We start from the raw sequence: 16,217 nt of genomic DNA, 5'->3' as shown, positions 1-16,217 counted from the left end.
TGTGCAAGTCTCTGGACCCCATTTGGAGTATTGTGAGCCTTTCTGGGCCCCGTATCTGAGGAAGGAGGTGCTGGCCTTGGAAAGGGTCCAGAGGAGGTTCACAAGAATGATCCCTGGAAAGAAGAGCTTGTCGTATGAGGAACGGTTGAGGACTCTGGGTCTGTGCTCGGTGGAGTTTAGAAGGATGAGGGGGGGGGGATCTTATTGAAACTTACAGGATACTGCGAGGCCTGGATAGAGTGGACCGGGAGTGAATCGAGGCCAGCGCAGGGTAGATGGGGAAATGTGAGTTAGAGAATGGAATTGTGTGTTGAGGATTTAGAGGTGTGGAAGGATGGAAGATGGGAGATTCTGGGAATGTTTTGGAATGTGTTGCGAAGGAATAACTGACGTTCCTGCAGCGCATAAGCTCAGTTCGGGACAGAGCCAGTTGATGTTTCAGAGAGAGGCAGGCACAGGTTGTCAGGACAGCTGCAGCAGAGGCGTGTCCACACAACAGCGACATTGCAAATTCGATCTTCACAATCTCACAGGGGACAGGTGAACAATAGGATGGCAACAGGCTGGGTGACAACAGCAAAAAAATTAACATCATCATCGTTAATCAGTCAATTCAGTTTATCCTCCCAGTCCCTTTACATATACCGGTGAACAGAATCTGATAGCGGAGCTTTATACCGCATCGAACCCCGTGCTGGATCTGTCCTGGGGGTGTTTGATGGGGACAGTGTAGAGGGAGCTTTACTCTGTATCTAACCCCGTGCTGGACCTGTCCTGGGGGTGTTTGATGGGGACAGTGTAGAGGGAGCTTTACTCTGTATCTAACCCCGTGCTGTACCTGTCCTGGGAGTGTTTGATGGGGACAGTGTGGAGGGAGCTTTACTCTGTATCTAACCCCGTGCTGTCCCTGTCCTGGGAGAGTTTGATGGGGACAGTGTAGAGGGAGCTTTACTCTGTATCTAACCCCGTGCTGTACGTGTCCTGGGAGTGTTTGATGTGGACAGTGTAGAGAGAGCTTTACTCTGTATCTAACCCCGTGCTGTATCTGTCCTGGGAGTGTTTGATGGGACAGTGTAGAGGGAGCTTTACTCTGTATCTAACCCCATGCTGTACCTGTCCTGGGAATGTTTGATGGGGACAGTGTAGAAGGAGCTTTACTCTGTATCTAACCCCGTGCTGTATCTGTCCTGGGACTGTTTGATGGTGACAGTGTAGAGGGAGCTTTACTCTGTATCTAACCACGTGCTGTACCTGTCCTGGAAATGTTTAATGGGGACAGTGTAGAGGGAGCTTTACTCTGTATCTAGCCCCGTGCTGTACCTGTCCTGGGAGTGTTTGATGCGGACAGTGTAGAGGGAGCTTTACTCTGTATCTAACCCCGTGCTGTACCAGTCTTGGGAGTGTTTGATGGGACAGTGTAGAGGGAGTTTTACTCTGTATCTAACCCCGTGCTATGGCTTTCCTGGGACAGTTTGATGGGGACAGTGTAGAGGGAGGTTTACTCTGTATCTAGCCCCGTGCTATAGCTGTCCTGGGAGTGTTTGATAGGGACAGTGTAGAGGGAACTCTGCACTGTATCTAATCCCGTGCTGTACCTGTCCTGGGAGTGTTTGATGGGGACAGTGCAGAGGGAGCTTTACTCTGTATCTAACCCCGTGCTGTACCTGTCCTGGGAGTGTTTGATTGGACAGTATAGAGGGAGCCTTACTCTGTATCTAACCCCGTGCTGTACCTGTCCTGGGAGAGTTTGGTTTGGACAGCGTAGAGGGAGCTTTACTCTGTATCTAACCACGTGCTGTACCTGTCCTGTGAGTGCTTGATGGGACAGTATAGAGGGAGCCTTACTCTGTATCTAACCCCGTGCTGTACCTGTCCTGGGAGAGTTTGATGGGGACAGTGTAGAGGGAGCTTTACTCTGTATCTAACCCCGTGCTGTACCTGTCCTGGGAGTGTTTGATGGGACAGTGTAGAGGGAGCTTTACTCTGTATCTAACCCCATGCTGTACCTGTCCTGGGAATGTTTGATGGGGACAGTGTAGAAGGAGCTTTACTCTGTATCTAACCCCGTGCTGTATCTGTCCTGGGACTGTTTGATGGTGACAGTGTAGAGGGAGCTTTACTCTGTATCTAACCACGTGCTGTACCTGTCCTGGAAATGTTTAATGGGGACAGTGTAGAGGGAGCTTTACTCTGTATCTAGCCCCGTGCTGTACCTGTCCTGGGAGTGTTTGATGCGGACAGTGTAGAGGGAGCTTTACTCTGTATCTAACCCCGTGCTGTACCAGTCTTGGGAGTGTTTGATGGGACAGTGTAGAGGGAGTTTTACTCTGTATCTAACCCCGTGCTATGGCTTTCCTGGGACAGTTTGATGGGGACAGTGTAGAGGGAGGTTTACTCTGTATCTAGCCCCGTGCTATAGCTGTCCTGGGAGTGTTTGATAGGGACAGTGTAGAGGGAACTCTGCACTGTATCTAATCCCGTGCTGTACCTGTCCTGGGAGTGTTTGATGGGGACAGTGCAGAGGGAGCTTTACTCTGTATCTAACCCCGTGCTGTACCTGTCCCTGGAGTGTTTGATTGGACAGTATAGAGGGAGCCTTACTCTGTATCTAACCCCGTGCTGTACCTGTCCTGGGAGAGTTTGGTTTGGACAGCGTAGAGGGAGCTTTACTCTGTATCTAACCACGTGCTGTACCTGTCCTGTGAGTGCTTGATGGGACAGTATAGAGGGAGCCTTACTCTGTATCTAACCCCGTGCTGTACCTGTCCTGGGAGAGTTTGATGGGGACAGTGTAGAGGGAGCTTTACTCTGTATCTAACCCCGTGCTGTACCTGTCCTGGGAGTGTTTGATGGGGACAGTGGAGAGGGAGCTTTACTCTGTATCTAACCCCGTGCTGTATCTGTCCTGGGAGTGTTTGATTGGACAGTATAGAGGGAGCCTTACTCTGTATCTAACCCCGTGCTGTACCTGTCCTGGGAGAGTTTGGTTTGGACAGCGTAGAGGGAGCTTTACTCTGTATCTAACCACGTGCTGTACCTGTCCTGTGAGTGCTTGATGGGACAGTATAGAGGGAGCCTTACTCTGTATCTAACCCCGTGCTGTACCTGTCCTGGGAGAGTTTGATGGGGACAGTGTAGAGGGAGCTTTACTCTGTATCTAACCCCGTGCTGTACCTGTCCTGGGAGTGTTTGATGGGGACAGTGGAGAGGGAGCTTTACTCTGTATCTAACCACGTGCTGTACCTGTCCTGGGAATGTTTGATGAGGACAGTGCAGAGGGAGCTTTACTCTGTATCTAACCCCGTGCTGCAACTGTCCTGGGAGTGTTTGATGGGGACATTGTAGAGGGAGCTTTTCTCTGTATCTAACCCCGTGCTGTACCTGTCCTGGGAGTGTTTGATGGCGACAGTGGAGAGGGAGCTTTACTCTGTATCTAACCACATGCTGTACCTGTCCTGGGAGTGTTTGATGGGGACAGTGTAGAGGGAGCTTTACTCTGTATCTAACCCCGTGCTGTACATGTCCTGGGAGTGTTTGATGGGGACAGTGTAGAGGGAGCTTTACTCTGTATCTAACCCCATGCTGTGCCTGTCCTGGGAGTGTTTAATGGGGACAGTGTAGAGGGATCTTTACTCTGTATCTAACCCCGTGTTGTACCTGTCCTGGGAGTGTTTGATGGGGACAGTGTAGAGGGAGCTTTACTCTGTATCTAACCCCGCACGGTACCTGTCCTGGGAGTGTTTGATGGGGACAGTGTAGAGGGAGCTTTACACTGTATCTAACCCCGTGCTGTACCTGTCCTGGGAGTGTTTGATGGGGACAGTGTAGAGCGAGCTTTCCTCTGTATCTAACCCCGCACGGTACCTGTCCTGGGAGTGTTTGATGGGGACAGTGTAGAGGGAGCTTTACTCTGTATCTAACCATGTGCTGTACCTGTCCTGGGAGTATCTGGGGAGAGGGTAGAGGGAGCTTTACTCTATATCTAACCCTGTTTCTGTACCTGTCCTGGGAGTTTTTGATGGAGACAGTTCAGAGGGAGATTTACTCTGTATCTAACCCCGTGCTGAACCTGTCCCGGGAGTGTTTGATGGGGACAGTGTAGAGGGAGCTTTACTCTGTATCAAACCCCGTTTCTGTACCTGTCCTGGGAGTGTTTGATGGAGACACTGTGGAGGGAGATTTACTCTGTATCTAACCCCGTGCTGTGCCTGTCCTGGGAGAGTTTGATGGCGACAGTGTAGAGGGAGCTTTACTCGGTATCTAACCCAGTGCTGTATCTGTCCTGGGAGTGTTTGATGGACAGTGTAGAGGGAGCTTTACTCTGTATCTAACCCCATGCTGTACCTGTCCTGGGAATGTTTGATGGGGACAGTGTAGAGGGAGCTTTACTCTTTATCTAACCCCGTGCTGTATCTGTCCTGGGAGTGTTTGATGGTGACAGTGTAGAGGGAGCTTTACCCTGTATCTAACGCAATGCTGTACCTGTCCTGGAAATGTTTGATGGGGACAGTGTAGAGCGAGCTTTACTCTGTATCTAGCCCCGTGCTGTACCTGTCCTGGGAGTGTTTGATAGGGACAGTGTAGAAGGAGCTTTACTCTGTATCTAACCCCGTGCTGTACCTGTCCTGGGAGAGTTTGGTGGGGACAGATTAGAGGGAGCTTTACTCTGTATCTAACCACGTGCTGTACCTGTCCTGTGAGTGTTTGATGGGACAGTATAGAGGGAGCCTTACTCTGTATCTAACCCCGTGCTGTACCTGTCCTGGGAGAGTTTGATGGGGACAGTGTCGAGGGAGCTTTACTCTGTATCTAACCCCGTGCTGTACCTGTCCTGGGAGTGTTTGATGGGGACAGTGGAGAGGGAGCTTTACTCTGTATCTAACCACGTGCTGTACCTGTCCTGGGAATGTTTGATGAGGACAGTGCAGAGGGAGCTTTACTCTGTATCTAACCCCGTGCTGTAACTGTCCTGGGAGTGTTTGATGGGGACATTGTAGAGTGTGCTTTACTCTGTATCTAACCCCGTGCTGCACCTGTCCTGGGGGTGTTTGATGGGGACAGTGTAGAGGGAGCTTTTCTCTGTATCTAACCCCGTGCTGTACCTGTCCTGGGAGTGTTTGATGGGGACAGTGGAGAGGGAGCTTTACTCTGTATCTAACCACGTGCTGTACCTGTCCTGGGAGTGTTTGATGGGGACAGTGTAGAGCGAGCTTTACTCTGTATCTAACCCCATGCTGTACCTGTCCTGGGAATGTTTGATGGGGACAGTGTAGAGGGAGCTTTACTCTTTATCTAACCCCGTGCTGTATCTGTCCTGGGAGTGTTTGATGGTGACAGTGTAGAGGGAGCTTTACCCTGTATCTAACGCAATGCTGTACCTGTCCTGGAAATATTTGATGGGGACAGTGTAGAGCGAGCTTTACTCTGTATCTAGCCCCGTGCTGTACCTGTCCTGGGAGTGTTTGATGCGGACAGTGTGGAGGGAGCTTTACACTGTATCTAACCCCGTGCTGTACCAGTCTTGGAAGTGTTTGATGGGGACAGTGTAGAGGGAGCTTTACTCTGTATCTAACCCCGTGCTATGGCTTTCCTGGGACTGTTTGATGGGGACACTGTAGAGTGAGTTTTACTCTGTATCTAGCCCTGTGCTATAGCTGTCCTGGGAGTGTTTGATGGGGACAGTGTAGAGGGAACTCTGCACTGTACCTAATCCCGTGCTGTACCTGTCCTGGGAGTGTTTGATGGGACAGTATAGAGGGAGCCTTACTCTGTATCTAACCCCGTGCTGTACCTGTCCTGGGAGTGTTTGATGGGGACAGTGTAGAGGGAGCTTTACTCTGTATCTAACCACGTGCTGTACCTGTCCTGTGAGTGTTTGATGGGGACAGTGTAGAGGGAGCTTTACTCTGTATCTAACCCCGTGCTGTATCTGTCCTGGGAGTGTTTCTTGGTGACAGTGTAGAGGGAGCTTTACTCTGTATCTAACCCCGTGCTGTATCTGTCCTGGGAGTGTTTGATGGGTGTGGTAGTATGTATTGGGGGTCATGTGGGACTGGAAGCCCTAATGTCATTGGCTGACAGATCCCGGGTCCTGGTTGGCCGTTGACCTCATACTCCGCCCTGAAGGCGAAGTATAAGAAGCCGGTGCCTTCCCCCGCATGCCAGTTTACTATCGGGCTGCTGGGGAACAGACACGCTTAATAAAGCCTCATCGACTTCACTCTATTCGTCTCACGGAGTCTTTGTGCGCCACAATGGGACAGTGTAGAGGGAGCTTTACTCTGTATCTAACCCCGTGCTGTACCTGTCCTGGAAATGATTGATGGGGACAGTGTAGAGGGAGTTTTACTCTGTATCTAACCTCGCGCTGTGTCTGTCCTGGGAGTGTTTGATGGGGACAGTGTAGAGGGAGCTTTACTCTGTATCTAACCCTGTGCTGTACCTCTCCTGGGAGTGTTTGGGGAGAGGGTAAAGGGAGCTTTACTCTGTATCTAACCCCGTGCTGAGCCTGTCCTGGGAGTGTTTGAGAGGGACAGTGTATAGGGAGCTTTACTTTGTATCTAACCCCGCTCTGTACCTGTCCTGGGAGTGTTTGATGGGGACAGTGTAGAGGGAGTTTTACTCTGTATCTAACCCCGTGCTGTGTCTGTCCTGGGAGTGTTTAATGGGACAGTGTAGAGGGAGCTTTACTCTGTATCTAACCCCATGCTGTACCTGTCCTGGGAGTGTTTGATGTGGACAGTGTAGAGGGAGCTTTACTCTGTATCTAACCCCGTTTCTGTACCTGTCCGGGGAGTGTTTGATGGAGACAGTTCAGAGGGAGCTTTACTCTGTATCTAACCCCGTGCTGTACCTGTCCTGGGAGTGTTTGATGGGGACAGTGGAGAGGGAGCTTTACTCTGTATCTAACCAAGTGCTGTACCTGTCCTGGGAGTGTTTGATGGAGACAGTGCAGAGGGAGCTTTACTCTGTATCTAACCCTGTGCTGTAACTGTCCTGGGAGTGTTTGATGGGGACAGTGTAGAGGGAGCTTTACTCTGTATCTAACCACGTGCTGTACCTGTCCTGTGAGTGTTTGATGGGGACAGTGTAGAGGGAGCTTTACTCTGTATCTAACCCCGTGCTGTATCTGTCCTGGGAGTGTTTCATGGTGACAGTGTAGAGGGAGCTTTACTCTGTATCTAACCCCGTGCTGTATCTGTCCTGGGAGTGTTTGATGGGACAGTGTAGAGGGAGCTTTACTCTGTATCTAACCCCGTGCTGTACCTGTCCTGGAAATGATTGATGGGGACAGTGTAGAGGGAGTTTTACTCTGTATCTAACCCCGTGCTGTGTCTGTCCTGGTAGTGTTTGATGGGACAGTGTAGAGGGAGCTTTACTCTGTATCTAACCCTGTGCTGTACCTGTCCTGGGACCGTTTGGGGAGAGGGGAGAGGGAGCTTTACTCTGTATCTAACCCCGTTTCTGTACCTGTCCTGGGAGTGTTTGATGGAGACAGTTCAGAGGGAGCTTTACTCTGTATCTAACCTCGCGCTGTACCTGTCCTGGGAGTGTTTGATGGGGACAGTGTAGAGGGAGCTTTACTCTGTATCTAACCCTGTGCTGTACCTCTCCTGGGAGTGTTGGGGAGAGGGTAAAGGGAGCTTTACTCTGTATCTAACCCCGTGCTGAGCCTGTCCTGGGAGTGTTTGAGAGGGACAGTGTAGAGGGAGCTTTACTTTCTATCTAACCCCGTGCTGTACCTGTCCTGGGAGTGTTTGATGGGGACAGTGTAGAGGGAGTTTTACTCTGTATCTAACCCCGTGCTGTGTCTGTCCTGGGAGTGTTTGATGGGACAGTGTAGAGGGAGCTTTACTCTGTATCTAACCCTGTGCTGTACCTGTCCTGGGACCGTTTGGGGAGAGGGGAGAGGGAGCTTTACTCTGTATCTAACCCCGTTTCTGTACCTGTCCTGGGAGTGTTTGATGGAGACAGTTCAGAGGGAGCTTTACTCTGTATCTAACCCCGTGCTGTACCTGTCCTGGGAGTGTTTGATGGGGACAGTGGAGAGGGAGCTTTACTCTGTATCTAACCAAGTGCTGTACCTGTCCTGGGAGTTATTGATGGAGACAGTGCAGAGGGAGCTTTACTCTGTATCTAACCCTGTGCTGTAACTGTCCTGGGAGTGTTTGATGGGGACAGTGTAGAGTGAGCTTTACTCTGTATCTAACCCCGTGCTGTACCTGTCCTGAGAGTGTTTGATGGGGACAGTGTAGAGGGAGCTTTACTCTGTATCTAACCCCGTGCTGTACCTGTCCTGGGAGTGTTTGATGGGGACAGTGTAGAGGGAGCTTTACTCTGTATCTAACCCCGTGCTGTGCCTGTCCTGGGAGTGTTTGATGGGGACAGTGTAGAGGGAGCTTTACTCTGTATCTAACCCCGTGCTGTACCTGTCCTGGGAGTGTTTGATGGGGACAGTGTAGAGGGAGCTTTACTCTGTATCTAGCCCCGTGCTGTACCTGTCCTGGGAGTGTTTGATGGGGACAGTGTAGAGGGAGCTTTACTCTGTATCTAACCCCGTGCTGTACCTGTCCTGGGAGTGTTTGATGGGGACAGTGTAGATGGATCTTTATTCTGTATCTAACCGACACTGCATCGCCCTTTTGCCGGTCCCCCGGTAGACATGTCCAATTCCTGGCCAGCCGTTTCTCAATGGAGGCTCTCTCTTGAGCTGCATAGAATTTCACAAAACCCTGTCGCTCAGAAGCAGGCCATTCGACCCATCTGCTCCGTGTTGTTGTATCTGCTCCACAAGAGATTCCTCCTAGCTTCCCTCTTCCTATCTCACCCTGTCACCCTCTCCTTCCAACCCTCTCGTCTCTCTCTTTCCCACGAGTGCGAACCTAGCTTCCTCTGTCAGCCATCGGCAATGTTCGCCACAACCAGACCGTGTGGGTGCCAGTTCCACTTTCTCGCCGTCTCTTGCGGTTGAAGACTTTGCTTCTGAAAGGCCCCCTCACGGTTTCATTCCTGACTAATTTACATTGGTGCAGGGTTTCGTTCTTAACTGCACCCTGGCTACAATAACCAGCTCCACCCCGCACCGATCAATCCTCTTCCATCACCCGAAAGCCCCCCTCAATTGAAGCACCTCCCCCCATTCTAAATATGGCGCCCGCCCAGAACTCAGCGGCCATTCCCAGAGGCGCCAAGTGGGCGTGCGACCTCTGACCTGGAAGTAGACCATCCAGTAGGGGATGAGTGTCAGGAAGACTGGAATCACTCTCTTGAGGACCTTCACGTTGTCCCGCGCGGAGTCCAGGGGCCGCCTGCCATTGGTGAACAAGGCTTCCTCCGAGAGGTCACTGTACGGCGATCTGTTCCCACAGAGACAGAAAGAAATTTGCAAAGACATATTTATAGGTCGAGAAATTGTCAAATGGCAAAATGTTGGCAAAATAATGTGGGAAAATGGGTCATTCATTTTGAACAGAGTATTCTTTAAGTAGAGAGAACTGCAGAAAGCTGCCCAAAAAGGGACTTGGGGGAAATGCGCAGGAGGCACAGAAAGCCAGCACGCGGGGACAGCAGGTAATCAGGAAGGGTAGTGGAATGTGGGCCCTGGTGTCAAGGGGGTCGGCGTGGAAGAGGCGGAGGTCTTGCTGCATCTGTACAACATACAGAGAACATAGAACATACAGTGCAGAAGGGGGCCATTCGGCCCATCGAGTCTGCACCGACCCACTTAAGCCCTCACTTCCACCCTATCCCCATAACCCAATAACACCCTCCTAACCTTTATGGACACCGAAGGGCAATTTATCACGGCCAATCCACCTAACCTGCACCACTTTGGACTGTGGAAGGAAACCGGAGTGCCGCACTGTCAGAGGGTCAGTGCTGAGGGAGTGCTGCACTCTCAGAGGGTCAGTACTGAGGGAGTGCTGCACTGTCAGAGGGTCAGTACTGAGGGAGTGCTGCACTCTCAGAGGGTCAGTACTGAGGGAGTGCTGCACTCTCAGAGGGTCAGTACTGTGGGAGTGCTGCACTGTCAGAGGGTCAGTACCGAGGGAGTGCTGCACTGTCAAAGGGTCAGTACAGAGGGAGTGCCGCACTGTCAGAGGGTCAGTACTGAGGGAGTGCTGCACTGTCAGAGGGTCAGTACTGAGGGAGCGCTGCACTGTCAGAGGGTCAGTACTGAGGGAGTGCTGCACTGTCAGAGGGTCAGTACTGAGGGAGCGCTGCACTGTCAGAGGGTCAGTACTGAGGGAGTGCTGCACTGTCAGAGGGTCAGTACTGAGGGCGTGCCGCACTGTCAGAGGGTCAGTACTGAGGGAGTGCTGCACTGTCAGAGGGTCAGTACTGAGGGAGTGCTGCACTGTCAGAAGGTCAGTACTGAGGGAGTGCTGCACTGTCAGAGGGTCAGTACTGAGGGAGCGCTGCACTGTCAGAGGGTCAGTACTGAGGGAGTGCTGCACTGTCAGAGGGTCAGTACTGAGGGCGTGCCGCACTGTCAGAGGGTCAGTACTGAGGGAGTGCTGCACTGTCAGAGGGTCAGTACTGAGGGAGCGCTGCACTGTCAGAGGGTCAGTACTGAGGGAGCGCTGCACTGTCAGAGGGTCAGTACTGAGGGAGCGCTGCACTGTCAGAGGGTCAGTACTGAGGGAGTGCTGCACTGTCAGAGGGTCAGTACTGAGGGAGTGCCGCACTGTCAGAGGGTCAGTACTGAGGGAGCCCTGCACTGGCTCTGGGGAATTCTCTTCCCCAATACCTCTTGTTGATACCTTTCCTAACCTGTTGATCGGACTGTCCCACGTCGCTCTCATTGCGATTCAGTTCTGAGAGGCACAGTGCTCCTTGTCCCTCGACCTCCCCCCACCCCATCTCCCACTACCGGCCAAACCCCTCCAGCACCCCCGTACCTGGCAGAGAGAGCTGTCCATGGGCAGCAGGATCTGAAGAGGAGGCGAGCCATCCCAGTGAAAGCACTGCCATCGGGGGGCTTGGTGACGAAGGCGGGTCCAGCAAGCAGGAAGATGAGTGTCCCCAGCACCAGGCAGATGACGGGGATGATGTACCCGATGAAGAAGTCGATGTTCTGTTGGATGTAGGAGATCAGGAAGAGGGAGAGAATGGCTCCCATGTTGATGGACCAATAGAACCAGTTGAAGAACTTGCGGACGGCCTCAGGCCCCCGGTCCGTGACCTGAGCAGACACAAAACACAAGACTTGCCTTCAGATGGAGCCTGTCACCACCTCGGGGCGCGCTGCACGGGGAAAGCGCATAATACTCGCTGCCGGGATGAGGGAAAGGCAGGAACTTCCTACGGAAGCTAAAGAAATTCGGCATGTCTGCATCGACTCTCGCAAACCTCGACAGATGCGCGATAGAGAGCATCCGATCGGGCTGCATCACAGCCCGGTATGGCAACTGCTCAGCCCAAGGTCGCAAGAAGCTGCAGAGTGCGGTGAACTCAGCCCAACGCATCACACAAGCTCACCCCCCCCCACCCACATTGATTCTGTCTACACCTCCCGCTGCCTCAGGAAGGCAGACAGCATTATCAGAGACCCCTCCCACCCAGGCATTGCCTTCTTCCAGACCCTTCCACCAGGCAGAAGGTACAGAAGTCTGAAGACCCGCACATCCAGACATAGAAATAGCTTCTTCCCCACAGCTACAAGACTCCTCAACGACTCCCCCTCAGACTGATGTCCCTGTAAGAACACTATTCACGACGCCCTATGCTGCTCTTGCTCATGTATTTCCTTTCTTTGGCCCCTTGTTCCGCACTGTAACCAATCGCTGCTTGTCGATGGACCATCTGTCAATGTTCTCGTTCGGTTATTCTTTTTTTGTCTACTCTGTACATTATGTGTACGTTCCTTCGGCCGCAGTAAAATATTTTTCTGTGCACGTCGGTACATGTGACAATAAATCAAATCAAACCCATTTGCACAAAGCAGACTCTGGGCCGGCAATTCGTCTGACGTTGGGATTTCCTCGTCCCGCCGGCATTGCCCCACAGCTCCCTCAGTACTGACCCTCTGACAGTGCAGCACTCCCTCAGTACTGACCCTCTGACAGTGCAGCACTCCCTCAGTACTGACCCTCTGACAGTGCAGCTCTCCCTCAGCACTGACCCTCTGACAGTGCGGCACTCCCTCAGTACTGACCCTCTGACAGTGCGGCACTCCCTCAGTACTGACCCTCTGACAGTGCGACACTCCCTCAGTACTGACCCTCCGACAGTGTAGCACTCCCTCAGTACTGACCCTCTGACAGTGCGGCACTCCCTCAGTACTGACCCTCTGACAGTGCGGCACTCCCTCAGTACTGACCCTCTGACAGTGCGGCACTCCCTCAGTCCTGACCCTCTGACAGTGCGGCACTCCCTCAGTACTGACCCTCTGACAGTGCGGCACTCACTCAGTACTGACCCTCTGACAGTGCGGCACTCCCTCAGTACTGACCCTCTGACAGTGCAGCACTCCCTCAGTACTGACCATCTGACAGTGCGGCACTCCCTCAGTACTGACCCTCTGACAGTGCGGCACTCCCTCAGTACTGACTCTCTGACAGTGTGGCACTCCCTCAGTACTGACCCTCTGACAGTGCAGCATTCCCTCAGTACTGACCCTCTGACAGTGCAGCACTCCCTCAGTACTGACCCTCTGACAGTGCAGCATTCCCTCAGTACTGACCCTCTGACAGTGCAGCACTCACTCAGTACTGACCCTGTGACAGTGCAGCACTCACTCAGTACTGACCCTCTGACAGTGCAGCACTCCCCCAGTGCTGACCCTCTGACAGTGCAGCACTCCCTCAGTACTGACCCTTTGACAGTGCAGCACTACCTCAGTACTGACCCTCTGACAGTGCAGCATTCCCTAAGTTCTGACCCTCTGACAGTGCAGCACTCCCTCAGTACTGACCCTCTGACAGTGCAGCACTCCCTCAGTACTGACCCTCTGACAGTGCCGCACTCCCTCAGTACTGACCCTCTGACAGTGCGGCACTCCCTCAGTACTGACCCACTGACAATGCAGCACACCCTCAGTACTGACCCTCTAACAGTGCAGCACTCCCTCAGTACTGACCCTCTGACAGTGCGGCACTCCCTCAGTACTGACCCTCTGACAATGCAGCACTCCCTCAGTACTGACCCTCTGACAGTGCAGCACTCTCTCAGCACTGACCCTCTGACAGTGCAGCACTCCCTCAGTACTGACCCTCTGACAGTGCAGCACTCCCTCAGTACTGACCCACTGACAGTGCAGCACTCCCTCAATACTGACCCTTTGACAGTGCAGCACTCCCTCAGTACTGACCCTCTGACAGTGCAGCACTCCCTCAGTACAGACCCTCTGACAATGCAGCACTCCCTCAGTACTGACCCTCTGACAGTGCAGCACTCCCTCAGTACTGACCCTCTGACAGTGTAGCACTCCTTCAGTACTGACCCTCTGACAGTGCAGCACTCCCTCAGTACTGACCCTCTGACAGTGCAGCATTACCTCAGTGCTGACACTCTGACAGTGCAGCACTCCCTCAGTACTGACCCTCTGACAGTGCAGCACTCCTTCAGTACTGACCCTCTGACAGTGCAGCACTACCTCAGTGCTGACACTCTGACAGTGCAGCACTCCCTCAGTACTGACCCTCTGACACTACAGCACTCCTTCAGTACTGACACACTGAAAGTGCAGCACTCCCTCAGTACTGCCCCTCTTACAGTGCAGCACTCCCTCAGTACTGACCCTCTGACAGTGCGGCACTCCCTCAGTACTGATCTTCTGACAGTGCAGCACTCCCTCAGTACTGACCCTCTGACACTACAGCACTCCTTCAGTACTGACACACTGAAAGTGCAGCACTCCCTCAGTACTGACCCTCTGACAGTGCAGCACTCCCTACGTACTGACCCTGTGACAGTGCAGCACTCCCTCAGTACTGACCCTCTGACAGTGCAGCACTCCCTCAGTACTGACCCTCTGACAGAACAGCACTCACTCAGTACTGACCCTCTGACAGTGCAGCACGTCCTCAGTACTGACCCTCTGACAGTGCAGCACTCCCTCAGTACTGACCCTCTGACAGAACAGCACTCACTCAGCACTGACCCTCTGACAGTGCAGCACTCCCTCAGTACTGACACTCTGATAGTGCAGCACTCCCTCAGTACTGACCCTCTGACACTGCAGCACTCCTTCAGTACTGACCCTCTGACAGTGCAGCACTCACTCAGTACTGATTCTCTGACAGTGCAGCGCTCCCTCAGTACTGACCTTGTGACAGTGCAGCACTCCCTCAGTACTGAACCTCTGACAGTGCAGCGCTCCCTCAGTACTGACCCTCTGACAGTGCAGCACTCCCTCAGTACTGACGCTCTGACAGAACAGCACTCCCTCAGTCCTGACCCTCTGACAGTGCAGCACTCCCTCAGTACTGACCCTCTGACAGTGCAGCACTCCCTCAGTACTGACCCTCTGACAGTGCCGCACTCCCTCAGTACTGACCCTCTGACAGTGCGGCACTCCCTCAGTACTGACCCACTGACAATGCAGCACACCCTCAGTACTGACCCTCTAACAGTGCAGCACTCCCTCAGTACTGACCCTCTGACAATGCAGCACTCCCTCAGTACTGACCCTCTGACAGTGCAGCACTCTCTCAGCACTGACCCTCTGACAGTGCAGCACTCCCTCAGTACTGACCCTCTGACAGTGCAGCACTCCCTCAGTACTGACCCACTGACAGTGCAGCACTCCCTCAATACTGACCCTTTGACAGTGCAGCACTCCCTCAGTACTGACCCTCTGACAGTGCAGCACTCCCTCAGTACTGACCCTCTGACAATGCAGCACTCCCTCAGTACTGACCCTCTGACAGTGCAGCACTCCCTCAGTACTGACCCTCTGACAGTGCAGCACTCCTTCAGTACTGACCCTCTGACAGTGCAGCACTCCCTCAGTACTGACCCTCTGACAGTGCAGCATTACCTCAGTGCTGACACTCTGACAGTGCAGCACTCCCTCAGTACTGACCCTCTGACAGTGCAGCACTCCTTCAGTACTGACCCTCTGACAGTGCAGCACTACCTCAGTGCTGACACTCTGACAGTGCAGCACTCCCTCAGTACTGACCCTCTGACACTACAGCACTCCTTCAGTACTGACACACTGAAAGTGCAGCACTCCCTCAGTACTGCCCCTCTTACAGTGCAGCACTCCCTCAGTACTGACCCTCTGACAGTGCGGCACTCCCTCAGTACTGATCTTCTGACAGTGCAGCACTCCCTCAGTACTGACCCTCTGACACTACAGCACTCCTTCAGTACTGACACACTGAAAGTGCAGCACTCCCTCAGTACTGACCCTCTGACAGTGCAGCACTCCCTACGTACTGACCCTGTGACAGTGCAGCACTCCCTCAGTACTGACCCTCTGACAGTGCAGCACTCCCTCAGTACTGACCCTCTGACAGAACAGCACTCACTCAGTACTGACCCTCTGACAGTGCAGCACGTCCTCAGTACTGACCCTCTGACAGTGCAGCACTCCCTCAGTACTGACCCTCTGACAGAACAGCACTCACTCAGCACTGACCCTCTGACAGTGCAGCACTCCCTCAGTACTGACACTCTGATAGTGCAGCACTCCCTCAGTACTGACCCTCTGACACTGCAGCACTCCTTCAGTACTGACCCTCTGACAGTGCAGCACTCACTCAGTACTGATTCTCTGACAGTGCAGCGCTCCCTCAGTACTGACCTTGTGACAGTGCAGCACTCCCTCAGTACTGACCCTCTGACAGTGCAGCGCTCCCTCAGTACTGACCCTCTGACAGTGCAGCACTCCCTCAGTACTGACGCTCTGACAGAACAGCACTCCCTCAGTCCTGACCCTCTGACAGTGCAGCACTCCCTCAGTACTGACCCTCTGACAGTGCAGCACTCCCTCAGTACTGACCCTCTGACAGTGCAGCACTCCCTCAGTACTGACCCTCTGACAGTGCAGCACTCCCTCAGTACTGACCCTCTGACAGTGCGGCACACCCTCAGTACTGAACCTCTGACAGTGCAGCACTCCCTCAGTCCTGACCCTCTGACAGTGCAGCACTCCCTCAGTACTGACCCTCTGACAATGCAGCACTCCCTCAGTACTGACCCTCTGACAGTGCAGCACTCCCTCAGTACTGACCCTCTGACAGTGCAGCACTCCCTCAGTACTGACC

General features: G+C 53.2%; 1 protein-coding gene across 1 annotated transcript in view; it reads right to left on the bottom strand.

Annotated features, from left to right (window-relative positions):
• LOC140410156 (solute carrier family 15 member 4-like) overlaps positions 1–16,217 on the bottom strand; it is a 147,789-nt gene that overhangs the window by 74,878 nt on the left and 56,694 nt on the right. Inside the window, exons 2-3 of the mRNA XM_072498116.1 lie at positions 10,902–11,185; positions 9,212–9,356 (exon numbers count right to left, since the gene is read on the bottom strand). Of these exons, the coding sequence (XP_072354217.1) occupies positions 9,212–9,356; positions 10,902–11,185 (429 nt within the window). The remainder of the gene's footprint in view (positions 1–9,211; positions 9,357–10,901; positions 11,186–16,217) is intronic.

Source organism: Scyliorhinus torazame, chromosome 4, assembly GCF_047496885.1.
Source record: "Scyliorhinus torazame isolate Kashiwa2021f chromosome 4, sScyTor2.1, whole genome shotgun sequence".
NCBI lineage: Eukaryota > Metazoa > Chordata > Chondrichthyes > Carcharhiniformes > Scyliorhinidae > Scyliorhinus > Scyliorhinus torazame.
This window is presented reverse-complemented; position numbering and strand designations above follow the sequence as displayed.